The sequence below is a fragment of the Pipistrellus hanaki genome (genome assembly GCF_964339955.1).
Source record: "Pipistrellus hanaki genome assembly, chromosome: 5".
Taxonomy (NCBI): Eukaryota; Metazoa; Chordata; class Mammalia; order Chiroptera; family Vespertilionidae; genus Pipistrellus; species Pipistrellus hanaki.
Window position 1 is genome coordinate 18,733,999 of NC_140507.1, and position 19,542 is coordinate 18,753,540.

Below are 19,542 nucleotides of genomic sequence, written 5' to 3' on the forward strand. Positions count from 1 at the left end.
CTGAAGAAACTCTTCATTGCTGATAACATGCTGGGGGTTCTATCTTGTCATCAGATTTCCTGTAGGGCCATAAAATGACTGTAGGTCTTAGTGGCTTGGCTGACTTGAGACCTGCCTAACGCTGTGCTTATTTCCTTCCATAGCATTATAGCGTTCAGGAAGGCCAACAAAGTCGGCATTTTCATCAAAGTGACCCCACAGCGTGAGGAGGGCGAAGTGACCGTGTGCTTTAAGATGAAGCATGATTTTAAAAACCTGGCTGCGCCCATCCGCCCCATCGAGGAAAGTGACCAGGGCACGGAAGTCATCTGGCTCACTCAGCACGTGGAGCTCAGCCTGGGCCCACTCCTTCCTTAAATGTTCACTGGTGGGCAGAGCCCAACGGACAGTGTCACCACAGATCCCCGCGAAAACACGGAAGCCGCTGCTTCATCAGCCCTGTTTATAACAATGTACCCACACACTACTGAGTCCTGTCCTAGGAGGGTGGGGCATAGACAAGGCGTTAGGAACACAGGGCAACTGCTGTTCCTCTTACTCTGTTAACACCAGAAAGTCTGTGTCTCCCTCACCGAACCCTGCACGTTGACTACAACAGCATAACTCCATCTGAGGAAAAGATGGCTGTTCCTCGGAGTGGCATTAGATTTACCACTTGAGAGATTCTGACATACTGTCGCACAGGATCGTAATCACACATGAACTGAAAATGGTAACTAAAAAGTAGGCCTGTTGGCCACGAACCGACATTGGTCTCAGTGTACCAACTGCTTTCTGCATTCCATTAGATATAACCTAGCAGTCTAGCATACTTCTTCACTTGCCGTCATGGCTACCATCGTGCCATAGATTTCCATTTGACAGAAAAATGGAATTGTCACATTGCCTTCAGTTCTGTGATGATTGGAAATTCTTAAGCACTCTCATTTGCTCTCTTAGTGAATATAGGATACTTATTTATTGGTTGCTCTTTAAAAATTTTCCCAGTAGAATATGGAACTTTAAAAAAAAAAAAAAAAAAGAATTTGAGAAGAAGGCACTTACATGTTCCATCAAGAGGTTGGCAAATTCTATTCACTTTAAATTTTGCTACAATACCCAGGGATTAATACTTCATAGGGAGGCAGTCTTTATATGTCTCCCTACCTCTTCTCTGCTCCGCCTCTTTAACCCAATAGATTGTTCTGAATATTTGGGACCTGGAAACAGTCCAAAGAAAACTTGGTGGACAAGTTCACTTCTGGAATGCACAAAACATCATAAAGGTTAGATTGTAAGCATGATCTGAACTAACGTTCTTTCCATTGATTTTAAGGGGAGATTAATAGTTATAAACTCTTGAATCCCAAACTGCTTATTAAGAAAGAACCTTTCCCCTTCCTGAGTTTGACTTTCATCACATGATAAGTCAAATAAGACTATTTTGATTGTAAAATAGCTCAGCAAGCAGCCCAGAACACTTGCCTAACAGCACACATTCTGTTTCCGTTCTGTATCCTGGAGTTGGGTTGTTAACCCGAATTTCTGTGGGTTTTCTACGATGAAACTTGAGACAGTAAACCACGAGCTGTACCACATTTTCTGTAAATGCATTGTTAGCAAATGGCCAGCAGACTTTTGGTAAAAAGTGAAATTTTCTGTTTACCTTGGTTTTATTTTCAGTTCAAGCCTTTAGTTTAGAAGAAAAGGATGAGATGTAGAAATCAATGATATGGACAAGACCAACTGTCCTGCCAGCTCCCTGGACAATAACCATATTTAGGAAGCCTTAAAAGACACTAAGTGGTACTTGTAAGATCAAGCCAATTTTACAAAACAATATTCCACAGAGTAATATACTAGTATATGCTACAGTGTAAGAAGAAATACTCATCCTAATATTATGACAATAATAATTAAAGTTTAGCCTCTTAAACGTTGGGGCAAGTGTTGTTAATAGCAAATGTACAAACTATAAAAATAGTTTAATTTGTTGTGACCCCCACAGAGTGTCAAATTAATTTTTATTTCACTACCTGCTGGAACCTACTGTGAAGCCACTGCTCCCATTTGCCAGCGAAGAAAGAGAATAGCTTTCTTAGTTTACACATTTGCATAGACTACACACAGTTGTGTGTTTTACATTCATGGCGTATAGCTGATATTTATTCCCAAAAGTAATAAGGTTGAAGTAATGGGTCTCATCTCTTCCTCCCCCGCCCCATGACACAGAATCACAAAAACACTTTTGATCATAGAATTTTTTTAATAAGCCAAATGAACTTAGAGAATAACAGAGCCATTGATATGTTTCCTCAAAATAGTTTTCAGTGCAAGCTGGTATTCTGTGTGGGAGTAGAAATGGTCCGCCACCTGCAGCTGGTGAATTCAGAATTCTTGTTACTTTTGTATATTAGATTAGATTTTTAATGCCCAGTCAGTGTGCACCACTGCAGGTGAATTAGATGTCATTAACACTAGAGACTATACTTTTGGAAACGTAAGGCAAAATGAATTTGGATTTGTGATTTGATTATCCCACCAACGTTTTCTTTTGTTCTTGTAAGCATAATGAGCTAAATGTCATGTATATTTGTGAAGAAACATTCTTTTTGGTCCCTTTTGGGAATGAGGGGCACTCCTTGATCTTTATGAATGGCAGGTTCCTGTTTTGCCTTATTGCTTAATGTAATGTAGTGAAATAAAGCAGACAAAGCTTGGATGTCTTTGGTTTGGTTTCATGAAGACTGGAATAGCATGCATCAGTCAGAAGATGGGTGGAGTCCAGAGAGTTAATATGAGAGTCAATAGGGCATGCTTCCTTTGTCCATTTCTTTATGTGAACTAAGCTCAAACCTCAGATCAAGTTGGTTCAATGTTGTATGGGTAGACGTTACTTGAGCTCCTTATAAACACATTCCGAACCATTATATAAGTGTTAGGTTGCTGGTTTCTACCAGGTTTTATCCTTGGTCATTGCTCCCAAAGACATCCTTTCAAGTATACAAAATGGCTCAATTGCAACCAGTAGCCACTCAACCCCCTTCATCTGTTTTGCCCTTCCCTGTATTTCCTTGTAAGTGAGGCTTTTCCCTCACTGCCATATTGAATGATGTAAACTGCCCACCCCACTAAATACATTTCCTATCCCCTTCTGTGGCCCCACCCCCATAGCATTAAGCACCATCCCATTAATTGTGTGCTCTTTATTTTCTGAGTACTCATACTAGAATATACCCTCCACAGTGCAGGGTGGTTTGTTTTTTTTTTATTACTGTATCTGTGAAGCCTAGAACAATGCCTGACAAATAGTAGGCACCCACTATTTATTGAGTAATACTATCATCCTTATTTATATAGCTAATTGATCTTTTATCTTTTTTTCATCTACATATGTCTCTTTGTCATAAGCCAAATATCTTAACTTGCCTTAAGCTTTCTTGTTCTGGTGTTTTCCCTATGAATACTCTTTTCCCTCATTGCACCTCCAAAATTACTTTCCTCCTCCCATCTCTCCCTTACTTCCATCTAGGTGTGATCTTAATCTGTAGTACCTCTTCCTTGTATGATGGGGTTTTGTATATGTGTAGCTCCTTTGCTGGATTGCAAACTCCATCAGGGCCAAATCCAGCCCCCCTCATCTGTTTCTCATGTATTCCATTCAAAGGGCAACCTGGAGCAAACTCAAAACCTCAGAGCTAGTCGAAACCAGTTTGGCTCAGTGGACAGAGCATCAGCCTATGGACTGAAAGGTCCCAGGTTCAATTCCGGTCAAGGGCATTTACCTTGGTTGCAGGCACATCCCCAGAGGGGGGTGTGCAGGAGGCAGCTGATGGATGTTTCTTTCATCGATGTTTCTGACTATCTCCCTCCCTCTCTATAAAAAATCAATAAAATATATTTTTTTAAAAACTCAGAGCTAGCCAGGCCAGCATGGCTAGGTGGTTGAGCACTGAACTATGAATCAGGAGGTCATATTGTGATTTTTGGTGAGGGCACATCCCAGGTGGCAGGCTGAATCTCCAGTGTGGAACGTGCAGGAGGCAGCCGACCAATGATTCTCATCATTGATGTTTCTATCTCTCCTCCCTTCCCCTCTGAAACCAATGGAAATATATTTTAAAATATTTCTGCTTAAAAAACAAAACTCAGAACTAAGTCAATTGCTCAATTGTAATATAGTAGTTTTCCCTTCTTCAGAATTTCAGTTATCTGCAGTCAACCATGGTCCAAAAATATTAAATGGAAAATTCCAGATAGAAGCAGTTCATAAATTTTAAATAGCATGCCATTCTGAATAGCATGATAAAACCTCATGCTGTTTCCCTCCTGGGACATGAATAATCCCTTTGTCTATCGGTGCTGTGCACACCCATTAGTCAAGTAGCTGTCTTGGTTATCAGATCCACTACTGGTTTTGCAGTACTTGTGTTCAAGTCACCTTTATTTTATTTCATAACGGCCCCTAAAATGTTGGCAATTGGGATATGCCAAGGAGACACCATAAAGTGCTTCCTTGACATGAAGAGGAATGTGTGTATAGGACAAATAGTATATGTAGTACTGTAATGGTCTCAGGCATCAGCTGGGGGTCTTGGAAGGTGTCCCACACAGATAAGAGGGCACTCCTGTACTTTATCCTCATTGTCTTATGGTCAGGGGCATCTGTAGAGAAATATATATTTTACTTTAGATGTGAGACACCTACATAAGAATGACTAAGTGTTAAGTGAAATGGAACATTAAATAATATGGAATCAAACAGTGAGAAGGTCGTTTCCTCTCATGTCTCCCAGCCCCCTTTCTTCTGTTAAATCAAGGAAAGTCCAGCTGGTGTGTCCCAGTGGATTGAGCATCATCCCATGCACCAAGGGATTGCTGGTTCAATTCCCAGTCAGAGCACCTGTTTGGGTTGCAGTTCAATCCCTAGGATGGGGCATGCAGGAGATGGCCAATCAATGTTTCTCATCCATGTTTCTCCCTAAATCAATAAAAACATACTTCTTAAAAAAGGAAGTTTGGCACATTTAACACTTATGTTTTTAAACAGGCCTCTGGCTCAGAGCCTTTGGCAGACAACAGTAGCTACTTACTAAAAAATGTTTCATTTTCCCTGTAGTTGTTTTTAAGACTACATCTAAACATAATACTAGTCCGTTTCGCATAGCTCAGTGGTTGAGCTTCAAACTATAAACCAGGAGGTCATAGTTCAATTCCAAGTCAGGGCACGTGGCTGGGTTGTGGGCTCAATCCCGTGTGTGTGAAGTGCAGGAAGCAACCAATCAATGATTCCCTCTCATCATTGATGTTTCTATATCTCACTCTCCCTCTCTGAAATCAATAAATATATTTTTAAAAAAACCAATCATGATACTAATTTTACATTTACAGACGTGATCAAATTTTCCTTTTAAAATAGAAGTGGAGTGCAGCCTGTGTGGCTGAGTGGTTGAGTGTTGCTATGAACCAGGAGGTGATGGTTTGATTCCCAGTTGGGTCATGTGCCCTGGTTGCGGGCTCGACCCCTAGTAGCGAGTGTGCAGGAGGCAGCCAACTGATGATTCTCATCATTGATGTTTCTATCTCTCCCTCTCCCTTCCTCTCTGAAATCAATAAAAATATATTTCAAAAGTAAATAAAATAAAAATAAATAAAATAGAAGTGGAACTCAGGAGTTCCACTTCTGCCTATAATGCAGATACCTTGAAAACAAAAGGTCAATACATGGTGAGATCATACATTTTATTGGAGTTGTGGCAGAGCAGTCAAATACCCTGAATTTAAAGGAGGGACAGATCCTCTAGAAAGATCAGACAGAATGGCTCACCTGTAGCAGAGCGTGAGAGGAAAAAGTGTTGAATGCAGGTAAGAGGAAATCAACAACAACAACAAAATGAATTGTTAAAGCCCAACTCTGGGCTAAAGTGGCATTTTAAAACCCCAGAGAGCTTCAGATGCTAAGGAAGCTTGCAGGCATTCACAAGCTCTTCCCAAGACCTTCACCAGGTGTTCACAAGAAAGACCCGCGGGGCCAGGGGCTGGTGCTGGAGCTCTCGGAGCCTCCCTTGTTTGGAGGCGTGCAGGAGGGACCTTCTGCCACTTTAGGAAAGACACGAAAGCTTGCCTCCCCACTTATACCATTCCCTCATAAGGAGCATAAAGGCCTAAGTCACGGGGTGAAACAGAAATCCTGACTCCGTTGCTGCTGGAACAAGGTAAGAAGAAACTCAAATTTGAGAGGGACAGTCCTGACTGAGCCCCATGATTCTATACCAATTCCATTAAAGGTCTCCTACCACTCACTACAGGAAGGGCCAGCTGCAAATACAGGTCAGGGTTTGGTTGCCACAGAGAGGAGGGGCAGAAATACTAAGAAAAGACCTGTTCCCAAGAACTGGCCACAAGGGGCCTATTTAAAACTGAGGCTGCATTAGAACAAAGAACCCCTGACCCCTCCACCACTAACCACCTAGGAAGCAGCTAGTAACAAACATCAGCTACTGGGGATGAACAAATGCAGAGACTTAACCACATGGTGCAGGTATGCAGGACAGCTGAAAGCTAAGGATGAAATATCAACACTTAAGAAAAGTCCTTCAATTCTAACCTAAAGCACAAAATAAGGCTGGAGGATATGAAAGCTGTGGTACATTGAAGGCAACCATAGCAACAACAAAACCCAAACCCAGCTCAATTCCTGACTAATTGACCAAACTTACACAATTAGCCTGACAGAAGAAGAGGCTTGTTCATTTCCAAGCATTACTACTCTTTACCCAGTCAAAACCTTATACAGATGTTGGAACTATCAAATGAAGACTTAAACTCTCCTTAACATGTTGAAGAATCAGTTGAAAATATGGATAATATGTGTGAACAGATTTCAGCAGAGAAGTAGAAACTGTAAGACAAACTGAAATAAAAAATATAGGATCAGACATGAAGAATATCTTCTATGGGCTCATCAGACTTGACATAGCTGAAGAATAATCAGGAAACTTGGAGACAGATAAATAGAAATTATCTAAACTGATTCCCACCCCCAAAGGGTGAAACAACAAAATTTTCCAGATCTATGGAACAATCTCAAATGGTCTAATATGTATAATTGGCGTTCCAGATGGAGAAGAAACGACAGGAGAATATTTGAGCAAATGACCTCTAAGAATTTTCAAAATATGATGAGAGACAAACCACAGATCAAGAAGCTCAGATAAACCCAAGTGCTTTCTCATACAGGAAAAAAAAAAAAAAAAAAAAAAATATATATATATATATATATATATATATATATATATATATATATATATATATATATGTATACACACACACACACACACACACACACCCCATTTGATCAAATAATCTCACTACTAGGTACTTACAACAACCTGTATATGAATGTTTTTAATGGCTGTATTTATATTCATGGAAATCTGGAACAATTCAAATATCCATCAATTGGCAAATGAAATTTTTTAACCCACTTGGTATACCCATACAATGAAATTCTCAGAAATAATATTTTGGAAAAGGCAAAACTATACAGACAGAACATAGACCAGTGATTGCCACTGATAGTGTATGTGGGAAGTGGATTGATTTGGGCACAGGGGAATTCTTGAGGTGGAACTAGGCTATATTTGTGGTGAATGTATGTAAAAATTTCCTAACTATATAACTAGAAGGTAAACTTCTGTACAGAAATTATACTTTATTAATCTCATTTTAAAATTAGTTGGTAAGTCTTAGGTAGTTCGATGATAAGGATATGTAAAAAAATTATGAACTTGGAACCAGAATGCTTGAAATTAGTAAAATACTGGCAGAGTGGTTATAAGTTGTCCCCTAACGATAAACAAATAAATACCTGTATTTATCTTTAAGACACTTTTCATAAGTTGGAAAAAACAGTACTATTGTTTTTGGATTTGTGGCTTCACCACTTATTACAAGACCATGAGCAAGTTACTTCATTTCTCTCAACCTGTTTCCTTTCTTATACTAGTAAAAGAGGGATACTTGCCCAGAGGGTAGTGGTTACCAGATAAAATACATGGCATCTAGTTAAATTTGGCTTTCAGATGAGTCATTTTTTGGGTATAAATGTCTGAAACATGTTTATACTAAAATATGGTTCTTTTGTTATCTGCAATTTAAATTTAACTAGACGTTCTGTGTTGTTGCTTGCTGATTCTGGCAACCCTACAGGAGTGGTTGTGAGCATTAAATAAGACATGGGCTGGCACAGCGCTTTAATCCCACCCCCTCATCCATTACTTGTTCCATTACTTGTTCCTTTATTCTTTCACTCAATTTATTAAATAAGCCAGATGTACTTGTGGTTCTTCATCCCGAGCAGGAACCCAGAGGGCGGCACCAGCGTTTAACATATCAGCACTACACACGCGAGAAGTATTTCCGGGAGGGTGACGTCAAGGCGTACAAGGCCCCGCCCCCAAAGGCGCACGAGACGCACACATAAGACGTCACAGGCCGGGAAGCAGCCGCGGGGCCTGACGGGATTGTGGCGGTCCTATCCTTCCAACTCGGAAGCAGCGGCTGCCTCCGGACGCTCTCAAGATGGCGACTTCTCTGGGTTCCAACACCTACAACAGGCAGAACTGGGAGGATGCGGTGAGTGTGCCCGGCAGGGGAGGACGGGAAGAGGCGGCGAGGCCGGGCCTCCCGCGGGCCGGCCCGGCGTGGCTGCGGCGCCGCCGAGGGGACTCCCGGGAGGAGCCAGCGCCGCGGCCTAGCTGGGCTGGAGCGGGAGGCCGGAGGGCGGCCCTGCTGCGGGCGTGGAGGGAGGGGGCTCACAGCCAGGGTCCGAGACCAGCTTTGTTTGCATGCCTGCCTCCTCCACTCTTTCCGTGCTGGCCTCCTCTCGCCGCCTGCAGCGCCCCCTCCCGCGACCCGGCCCGCGCTAGACCTGGGGTTCCTGCCCTGCGATTCCCCGCCCCCGCTCCTCGTCCCTCCCCCATCCCCCATCTCCGCGTTACCCGCTAGTGTGGCTGACATGGCAGGGTCTTCGGAGCCTGGCCTTCAACCAGATTTCCCATTTTCACCAGGACTTCCCCATCCTGTGCCAGACGTGTCTTGGAGAAAACCCGTATATCCGAATGGTGAGTGATGGTGTGTGAAATGGGAATTATTTGTATTCTGTCAACGTGGTGGTACTTGCAAGCTGTCGGTGAACTGTTTCTCTCAGCCAGGCAGTAGTAAGATACTCTCCTTTGCTAACTCAGGGTGTATGACAGTTTACAAAGGACTGTCATGCTTATTACTCTGTCGCTTTGAAGCTCAGACAGTAGTGTGATGTAGGAGTCATAATAATAGCTCCGGTTTGTTAAGCATTTACCTGGGAGATAGATCTGTTAACCCGGAACTGAGTTTATCTCTTTTCATATAGCAAGTAATGAGTGGGGCTGGGATTTAAATTCATGTAGTCTCACTCAGGGACCTCGGCAAGTTAGGAGAAACAGGACTAGAAGCTAGGTTTCCTTACTCCTAAACAAATGCCTTTTGGTCACTGCACCTTGTCTGTCTCTTTAACGTCAGGTGTTCCCTATCGTCACAAATAAGGGTTAAATTAGTTAACATTGAATAGTGATCGGGACTGTATAATTGTGATCAGTCTCAGGTGTGGATAGGTTGATTTGTGCAAGATGTTGAATAGCTTATGGCCGTGGTTAGATGGCGACTTCTCTGGGTTCCAATCATAGTAGGTGATTAGAATTTATACCTGTGCACGCCCCCTCTACCCCCCCCCCCCCCACCTCCTTTAGGATGCCACACACATTGCTTGGGTTGTATTTGGGGAAGAAGCAGACATCTAGTTTTGTTTTGTTTTCTGGAACTCCAGTTCTTTTCTGTTTTTTCTATTTCAGACCAAAGAAAAGTATGGGAAGGAATGCAAAGTAAGTATGTCTGTTAAGAGTAATTATGTCATTTTATTTTCCTTTTTTCTACCAAACTAGCTTTCAACTTGCTGAACTTTGAGGTCTTCCAGTAAAAGTCAGTGCTACGCAACTTTCATATATCACTTATATACTCATTGGCTGTTAACTGTTTAGTGTGTGAGGTAAGAAAATGAGCCCTTCAGTCCAGGGGTTCTTAACCTGGTGTCTGTGATGGGCTTTGAACCCCCTGAGGTTGTATACCAAGTGCTGATTGTGCACATGAGAATTTTAGCTGCTGAGGAAGATCCCAGCTGTCATAAGATTCTCAAAGGAGTATATGACACTCCCCACTCACCCCAGAAGGATTAAGGGTTACATTATTAATGGGGTGGAGACGACTGAAAATTCCTCTTTCTGTGCAATGTGAATTTTTTTACTGGGGCAGGGTGTTGTAAATATGATTGAAATATCAAATAGCATTTAGGCTAGATGATTGCTAAGGTTTCTTATAACCCTATATTTGGGGATCCTTTCTTTGAATCTCCCATTGTTAGTAAATCTCCTGGATTGATTGTCTAGGTCAGGACTATTCATACTCTGTGGCTCTTATTTTGTGTTAAAGATCTGTGCCAGGCCATTCACAGTGTTTCGCTGGTGCCCCGGAGTCCGCATGCGTTTCAAGAAGACTGAAGTGTGCCAAACCTGTAGTAAATTGAAGAATGTCTGTCAGACTTGCCTCTTGGATCTGGAGTATGGTATGCTTGCCCAGTAAATAAATCTGAAAGTATACAGGTGCCCTAGAGAACAAACCAGTCTTTTAATCTCCCACGTCTACTCTACCTCTGGTTCTGACCTTAGTGTGGAATGTGTGCTGTGCTCTGCTTTTTCTTGTAAGAGGAGAACCATACTAGGCCATCCTAGTGAACTCCTGAACAACGGTTGGAACTTAAAGAAAAGTTGGGAATTAATTAGAACTAGCCTAAAACTCCCTCTTGTGCATCCATGTAGGTAAGGGGAGGTAAAGGCCTTGTTCCTGTGGTAGGTAATTTCTTTGCTTTGGGCTTCTTTCTAGATCCAAAGCTTTTTTCCACAGTTCCTACCAGAAGTTCATGGGCTAATCTTGCTTTAGGTTTTTGCCTCAACTGTATTGTTAGGACTGATAAACTGCCACTGTTTCAGAGTAAATGCTTTTTTTTTTCTTAACTGAAAGTGACTTTTTGTTTATGAGAAAATACTTTTTTCAACAAGAGTTTCTGCTATATAGTAAAAGGAAAATATGAGTTTATTTTAAATTCAGAAAGCTACTCTGCTCAGTACTGGTCACATATTATTTTTAAATATTTTTATTGATTTCAGAAAGGCAGGGAGAGGGAGAGAGAGTGAAACATCAATGATGAGACAGAATTATTGTTTGGCTGCCTCCTGCACACTCCCTACTGGGGATTGATCTCACAACCTGGGCATGTGCTCTTGACTGGATTTGGGACCCTTTAATCTGCAGGCCGACACTATCTACTGAGCCAAACCAACTAGGTCACCTATTTATATGTTTTTTAAGGAGGGGTTCTGGTTCTATAATACAGTGACCCGTTATATGACCATGACTATCCAGACAATCTGTAAGACTAACCTAAAATGAACCACTTTTTACATTTATTTAAAATATGTTTTTATTTATTTTCTAATTTATTTATTTATTTATTTATTTATTTTTGAGAGTGAGAAAGAAAGGGAGAGAGAAGGAAACATCGAAGAGAGAGAACATTTATCAGCGGCCTCCTGCACGCCACCTATTGAGGATCGAGCCTGCATTGAACCCATGATCTCTTAGGTTTGACACTCTTTGTACCTGGGGCGATGCTCAGTCCACTGAGCCACATTGTCAGGCTACATTTATTTGACATAAATTGTGATATAATGAAAGCTAGATACATTATTAATTTACAGGTCAAGTCTGACTATACCCAAAATTTGTTCATCTAAAAGATTTTCTAAAACATTTGTTCAGAATCATGAGAGCTCAGGAATTAGGACAATTTCTTAGAATGCTTTATAGCAATATTTGCCTGCTAGTGCTAAAGATTTTCAGTAAAAATATAGTAAAGCCTCTGGTACTAAATAAAGTAGAGAAGGGATGATATTGTATTCTGTGTGTATATTCAGTAATGTTTTAAAATATGCCTGTTTTTCCTCCTTTTCTTTACCAGGCCTGCCCATCCAAGTTCGTGATGCAGGGTTGTCTTTTAAGGATGACATGCCAAAATCAGATGTCAACAAAGAGTACTACACACAGAATATGGAGAGGGAGGTATGCTGCCACTTCTTGATGTAGTCTTATATTTGGTAAAAGAATCCTAGTGAATTAACACAGTTTATATAATTTATCTTTTGAATTTGTCATCCCTGTGTGTAGATTTCTAACTCTGATGGAACACGGCCAGTTGGCATGCTGGGGAAAGCCACATCCACCAGTGACATGCTGCTCAAACTGGCCCGGACCACACCCTACTACAAAAGGAATCGACCCCACATTTGCTCCTTCTGGGTGAAAGGAGAGTGTAAGAGAGGAGAGGAATGTCCATATAGGTAAGAGCAGAAGTGCATTTTCAGTATTTGCTTTCAGATGATTAGTCATGTAAGAAGTGGGAGGTGCTAGTTTAAACAATTTCTGATTTAAAATCTAAAAGTATATACAACTAGTGTGGTATATCTCATATCTTAAGACTTAAATTTAGGAAAGCTTGATTAATTGTTTTTATGTATAATGGAGCTTTTACTAATAGCTGAGCCTTGGGAAGCTAAATTGCTGTGCTGTATAACACATTTGTTTACCCTGAGATGTAAGTCTTCCTATTATGGTATCACTGGCTTGAATCTCAGTGGGTCGATGAGGTCATATTAAGGACAGGCATATAAGGGTGTGTGAGTATGTTTCCGTCAAGACTACTAAGCATCTGGATTAGGAGCTCTTGGGGTTGGTTAACCCCATTCTCATGAAAAAAATTATTCTGTTTTCTAGGTCTGGGTCCATAGCTTTAATCAGACTCTGAGTGGAATGCAAGACCTCAAATATGTTAAGAACCATTGACCTTGAGAGGGATAACAATGTTTTGGTTACCCTTTTTTGGGGGGTGGATTGTGCCAAAAGTATTTCTACTGTCCCCCTGGATGGTCATTTCAATGGATTTCAGGAGGCTGGCAAGACCTTGTAATACAGTAAATCACTTGATATCAGCTTTATGTCAATAATTTTGTTTTTGTATGACCAGGGTTTTAGCTTAATAGTTATTTCCGGGTATATTTTTGGCACTTGTGTAGTACTGTTGGGTGATATCTATAAATTGTTTCTTTTGTTTCATCTTTATGCATTGTTCTTTCTTGAACGTAGACATGAGAAGCCTACAGATCCAGATGACCCCCTTGCTGATCAGAACATTAAAGACCGATATTATGGAATCAATGACCCTGTGGCAGATAAGCTTCTAAAGCGGGCTTCAACAATGCCTCGTTTGGACCCGCCAGAGGACAAGACTATCACCACACTCTATGTTGGTGGTCTGGGTGATACCATTACTGAGACAGATCTAAGGTTTGTGGATATAATTTTATGAGCTCTTTTTGCTTTTAACTGTCTTGGAATAACTTGTGTGGGGCAATAACAGGCAAGCATGACCTTTTAAAAATACATTTTTCTTTATTTTATAGTCAGTAAATATGTTGACTAGAATTTTTATAAAATTGTTCTTTATGATGCTGGAGTAGTAATGTTCAACAACAGTGCTTAGGCCATCCTTGCATGTGGTGATAATCACAGGAGATTCTATTTGGCTTATAGAGTTTTTAGAATAGGGCACACAATCAAATAGGCTTACTTATGTAGGGGAAGGAAAGTTTTGCCATTTTAAGATTCTTATGGTTTAAATTGTCTTTTTAAAGAAATGGCATTTGGTAAATTTGTATGATTCTTGGCTTATATTTTGGTCAGCTAAATGAGGCATCTGGGCAGAAAGTGGAAATACCTCTCGAAAAGAGATAAAATGGAGCTCTGGCCGGTTGGGCTCACTGGATAGAGTGTTGTCCTGGGGACTAAAGGGTCCCAGATTCGATTCCGGTCAAGGGCATGTACCTTGGTTGCGGGCACATCCCCAGTAGGGGGTGTGCAGGAGGCAGCTGATCGATGCTTCTCTCATTAATGTTTTTGGCTCTCTATCCCTCTCCCTTCCTCTCTGTAAAAAAATCAATAAAATATATTTTTTTAAAAGAGAGATAAAGTGGAGAAGAAACTCCTATAATATAAGCTGCCTTGGTAGCCTGTCTCAACCACACCCTAAGTGAGCTAGACAGTCCCCAAAGGGTGGCAGACTTCTCTTTCTCTTCCTGTTTTATGATCTTTAAAAAAATTTCTTTAAGCATATTTGGCTCCTGGATCCTGGAGGCTATAGTTGGCTATCCCCTTATCTACGGTTTAAGGCTACAGGGTTTAGGGTCCTTAAGGAGCTTGGGCCACCTTTTCTTCTGGGGAAGACTCTGAGATGTTGGATAAACTTTTTATTTGTTTGTTATTTTTCTTTTCCTTTCAATACACAGCGTCATAGTAGGTAAGGTATTGGGAAAACTACCTGCAGGTAGTTAGGGAGATAACCATGTGGCCATGTACCTTTTGGTGAGTCAGTAGAAGAGTGAATTATCTGCTGTCACCCTCCTGGGAACTTGTGTGTTATCATTTTTCTCTGCCTGTATCCCTTCAGAAATCACTTCTACCAGTTTGGAGAGATTCGGACGATCACCGTGGTGCAGAGACAGCAATGTGCTTTCATCCAGTTTGCTACAAGGCAGGCTGCCGAAGTGGCTGCGGAGAAGTCCTTTAATAAGCTAATTGTCAATGGCCGTCGACTTAATGTGAAATGGGGAAGGTGAGGATAAACTATTTTAAAATAATTTTGAGATTTTCAAGAAAACTTTTATTACCTGGGGCTAGTGAGCTTTTGGTGAATAGGTCAAAAAGAATTTTTCATTGTCTAACATTCATTCTTATGGTTGGTCAAAGTATCCTGTTTTGGACTTTTATTCTGGGTTTTGGTGTAATCTTTGAGGGTTCGTGTATTTTGTGACCAGTTACAATAGACCAAGAATAATGCCAGGGCCTGAAGGTGGATTTGAGAGTATGAAAATGAATTAGACCCAGGTTCTGTCCTCTAGAGGCTGGCTGTCCAGTGGGAAAGAATAACTAATTTAGGTTTGAAATGTGCTGAAAGCTCAAAGGGGAGCATGTTTGCTGGAGCCCCGGAGAAGATTGCTAGTAGCAGCAGCGACCCTTACGGAGTGCTTCCCGGGTGCTAATTTAGTGTACTAAACTTACATAGATTGCCTCTTCCAGTCCTTACAATAGTTCCAGCAAGCTTTGAACCCAGGTCTTTCTGGCTTCAAAACATTTGGTCATGCCAAGCTGGCATGGCTCAGTGCTTGAGCATCAACCTATATGAACCAGGAGGTCATGGTTTGATTCCGGTCAAGGCACATGCCCAGGTTGAGGACTCAATCCCCAATGTAGGGCATATAGGAGGCAGCCGATTAATGATTCTCGTCACTGATGTTTCTATCTCTCCCTCTCCCTTTTTCTCTGAAGTCAATAAAAATATATTTTAGAAAAAACTAAAATTAAAACCCTTTGATCTTATCCACTCTGCACTGTGGCATTTAAGGGGGAAAAAGTGAGGCAAGGAGTGAAGAAACTTTGTTTGCCTAGGAAGCATGAGAAGTAGAGGTGGAGAGAAGGGATACAGTGCTGATGTGTGTGTCTGTCTCTCAGGTCCCAAGCAGCCCGAGGAAAAGAAAAAGAGAAAGACGGAACCACAGACTCTGGCATCAAGCTGGAGCCCGTTCCAGGCCTGCCAGGGGGTGAGTGCAGGCTTTCTCGTTAGCTACAGATGCTCTGATGATCCCCGAGGGTTAGACCCAGGTCCCTGACTCTGGCAACAGCTCTGTCTCCTCTCAGGAACTCCCAGATTTAAAGGCGGTGGAAACAACATCGCACAGTTGTCTTCCCTTCTAACTGTTGGCTCTTTTCTCTCCTCCAGCTCTTCCTCCTCCTCCTGCAGCAGAGGAAGAAGCCTCTGCCAACTACTTCAACCTGCCCCCCAGTGGCCCTCCAGCTGTGGTGAACATCGCCCTGCCGCCACCGCCTGGAATTGCCCCACCCCCACCTCCAGGTACCTCTACCTTCCTTCTTAGCCCCCAAAAGTTCCTTTGAAAGTCATGTCTATTGATCTAAATCCTTTGAGTTTGCCCCATAGAATCCTCAAGTAAATCTGATTTGTTAGGATTCCTGTTTTTTTTTTTTTCCTGGCCTGCTGAGGAGGGGAAAGGCACCAGTTTTCTAAAGATCTGAGTATATTTAAAATCAGAATGGGAGTTAATAGGTTACAGTGACATGGCCAGTTTGTTTCCTGTTCTGATGTAATCCTGATGCCTAAAGCACCATTGCCTAGAGTGCAGGCGGTGGATGTTCAGCAGTTCACAAAGTGTTGTTTTCTGTCTACAACAAAGATAAGGAGCTTGTGTCAGAATGTAAATGAAAGTCTTGATACAAAGAATTATAAGACAAATTAAACTGTGCTTGGTTGTGTAATTAGTCACCCTGCTCACAGTCTTTACCCTGTTGGTGGCCAGTAGTACACAATTGAAGGGCTAGCACTTTGTTAGTGCTGCTCTAGGAAATGTCAGTGACAGCCCAGCTGGTGTAGCCCAGTGGTTAAGTCGACCTAGGAACCAGAAGGTCACATTCCTGGTCAGGGCACATGCCTGAGTTGCGAGTTTGATCCTCATTGTGGGGCATGCAGGAAGCAGTCGATCAGTGATTCTCATCAAGGGTTTTTCTATCGCTCTCTCCCTCTCCCTTGCTGAAATCAATAAAGTACATTTTTTAAACGTCAGTGACAGTGTGAACAGTCTAAGTCACGGGTGGCCAGTGCTCCTGTGGCAGAGTTTCCGTACTCTTTGAAGAAAGTCCTGGTTTAGAACACCCTCCATTCTAATATAAATCATTGAGGTTAATGATGACAGGGTCTTCCATCATCCTGATTTCTTCTTCACCTCCCAGATGCTGATGGAATCCTGCTTGGCAGGATCGGCATGTTCAACAGCTCGTAGGGGCTTAGGTGACATATTATCAGATATCTTGAGCCCTGTGGAATTTTCTGTTAACCTGGACTGAAAGGAATGGATTCTCAAACTGAGGAAGTAATACAGGGAGATATTCCTAAGCAAGTCCTATGGACTGACATTTTCTGAAGCTCCTTGTCATTTGGTTTATGTGCAAGTGGTGTTGACCTTAGAAAGATGCAGAGGTTTAAAAGGTTGTCAGGGAACTGCAAGCCTAACACATGTGTTCTCCCATCTGCAGGTTTTGGGCCACATATGTTCCACCCAATGGGACCACCACCTCCTTTCATGAGGGCTCCAGGACCAATCCACTATCCTTCTCAGGACCCTCAGAGAATGGGAGCTCATGCTGGGAAACACAGCAGCCCCTAGCACATTATCACCATTCTGGGGCTCTACAGAAGACAGGGCGCTTAAAAATCCCAGTAAACGAATCTTGGAATAAATATATTTTTTCTTCCTTTGTAGTTTCCATAGTAGCTAAATGTGTTCAGATGTGGGCAGTCAGAAAACAATAGCCATGCTTTGATTGATGGACCTCAAATAAGCTGCCATTGACACATCTGATTACTACTATAAGGTTACTAATAAAACTTAATGCCTGCTCCCCTTCTATGGGGAGCAAGCAAAGGGGTGAATTGGAATATGCAATGGAGTTACCATCCCAATTATATGTTTGTTTTGTATTAATATTTTGGAGGGGGGGTGCATTAACCTACGGAAAGAATCTTTTGACCATTTTTATGTCCATTAGGTATTTTCCTTTTTATCATCTAAAAAGAGATTACTAGTACTAATCATTGTAGTGGCGTAAGTGTGATTTAACACTTCTGAAGTCACACCCTCAGAAAGACAAGTGGAATCCAGCAGGCAGCTCTGCCCAGGTCTCTTCTTAACCTCTCCTTCCCTCATTGATTACTAAAGGAATCTGGCTAATAGTTTTACTTCTCTACGCTACCAAGAGAGACAGACAAAAACTACAATACTTTGCATTCCTTTTGGATGGAAACAAATGTCAAGAAGCTGTGTATCATTGAAGAAACCTGGTGTCTGGGATGAAATTATTTTAAAGAACTTCCTGTAAAACACTTTTAACAGACTGAAACGAAAAGCTTTGGAGTGTGTTTGAATGGAAGACTTGTGACCTCAGCTGGAACTTTGATCTTCAGCATTCACTTCGTGTGTCTCATTTTAATTCCCCGCTCTGGGCAGGGAATTCTGTTTGGTCTTAGAATGTTTGGATACAACCGAATTGTAGATGGTAAAACATAATTTGATGTTGTGTTGTGTTTTTTTGTTTTTAAAAAAATTAAAACGGGTTGGTTTTCCAGATGTCATAGGCTTATTTCTATATTTCTGTTTTCTTTATCCTTTGGTAGATGAACTGAGGTTAATGGAAGTTAAGCTATATATAAAAGTAAATTTTTGCTTTAGACTTGATAAAAAGGCTCACAGCCAGCAGGTGGTTGATAAAGGGTAACTTTAAAAAATCATTCTCATATTATACAAGTACTTGAAAAAGAGATGCAAATTTATCTACAAATCCCTTTTTCCTGAAGACAAAATTCCATGTCACTTTTATGTAAAATATGTATTTATGGGATGGACATACTCTATATAACAAACACCATTTTATAGCTTCACTGAAGAAATTTTGTTTTCCTCCAGAGGGTTTAAAAAAAAGATATAAAAGAAACATTTCAAACATTTTATTTTATTTCTAGTAATATAGGGTATTTCAAGTATTTTGACACCATTTTGGGTAGGATTTTGGGTTTATTTGTGGGAGATTTTTTGTCTACTTTGAGCATTTAGAAGATTTTAACAACTTTGTGAATAAGATGAATCATGTAGTGTTTTAATAATTGCCAAATTTTATATATATATATATATATATATATATATATGCATAAATAAATGTATGACTATCCAATTGTCTATTGCCTTTTTGAGAAGGAAGAGATTCTAAATTTTGTGCACTGTCTGGCAATGGATATATACTTTTTTTTTTTTTTTTTTTTTAAAGGAAGAACCTGCTCTTGGTGCCACCTCAGGCAGGAGCCAGGTTTTAGTTTTTTGGTTTTTTTAAATATATATTTTATTTTTATTGATTTTTTTTTTTTTTTTTTTTACAGAGAGGAAGAGAGAGGGATAGAGAGTTTGAAACATCGATGAGAGAGAAACATCAATCAGCTTCCTCTTGCACACCCACTACTGGGGATGTGCCCACAACCAAGGTACATGCCCTTGACCGGAATCGAACCTGGGACCTTTCAGTCCGCAGGCTGACGCTCTATCCACTGAGCCAAACCGGTTCCGGCAATATATACGTGTTTTTTGAAAAAAGTCTGTGTAAGTTGAAGTGTAGAATAGATGCTCAATAGTGTTTCTTAAGTCAGTCAGAATTATGAGCTATTAGATTTTGGCAAAAATAGGTGCTTACCAAACTCCATTTCTTTCTCTTCTAGGGCACACAGCTGGGGGTACAATGGTGAGAAGT

The 19,542-nt window shown here is 41.1% G+C and overlaps 2 protein-coding genes across 3 annotated transcripts in view; both read left to right on the forward strand.

The window, feature by feature from the left end:
- The window catches only part of DCTN4 (dynactin subunit 4), a 33,898-nt gene extending 31,197 nt beyond the window's left edge, over window positions 1–2,701 (forward strand). For both annotated transcript variants that reach the window (XM_084884756.1, XM_084884757.1), the window contains one exon: window positions 144–2,701. In XM_084884756.1, coding sequence (XP_084740882.1) covers window positions 144–357 — 214 coding nt within the window. In that variant the 3' untranslated portion in view covers window positions 358–2,701. The remainder of the gene's footprint in view (window positions 1–143) is intronic.
- Window positions 2,702–8,456: 5,755 nt separating this feature from the next.
- Window positions 8,457–18,374, forward strand: RBM22 (RNA binding motif protein 22). Its single transcript, XM_084884065.1, has 11 exons — window positions 8,457–8,616; window positions 9,051–9,104; window positions 9,870–9,899; window positions 10,504–10,636; window positions 12,089–12,189; window positions 12,295–12,467; window positions 13,270–13,470; window positions 14,630–14,794; window positions 15,691–15,779; window positions 15,959–16,090; window positions 17,284–18,374. The coding sequence occupies exons 1-11, from the start codon at window positions 8,563–8,565 to the stop codon at window positions 17,412–17,414; spliced, it is 1,263 nt and encodes a 420-aa protein (XP_084740191.1). The 5' UTR covers window positions 8,457–8,562; the 3' UTR covers window positions 17,415–18,374.
- Window positions 18,375–19,542: the final 1,168 nt, after the last annotated feature.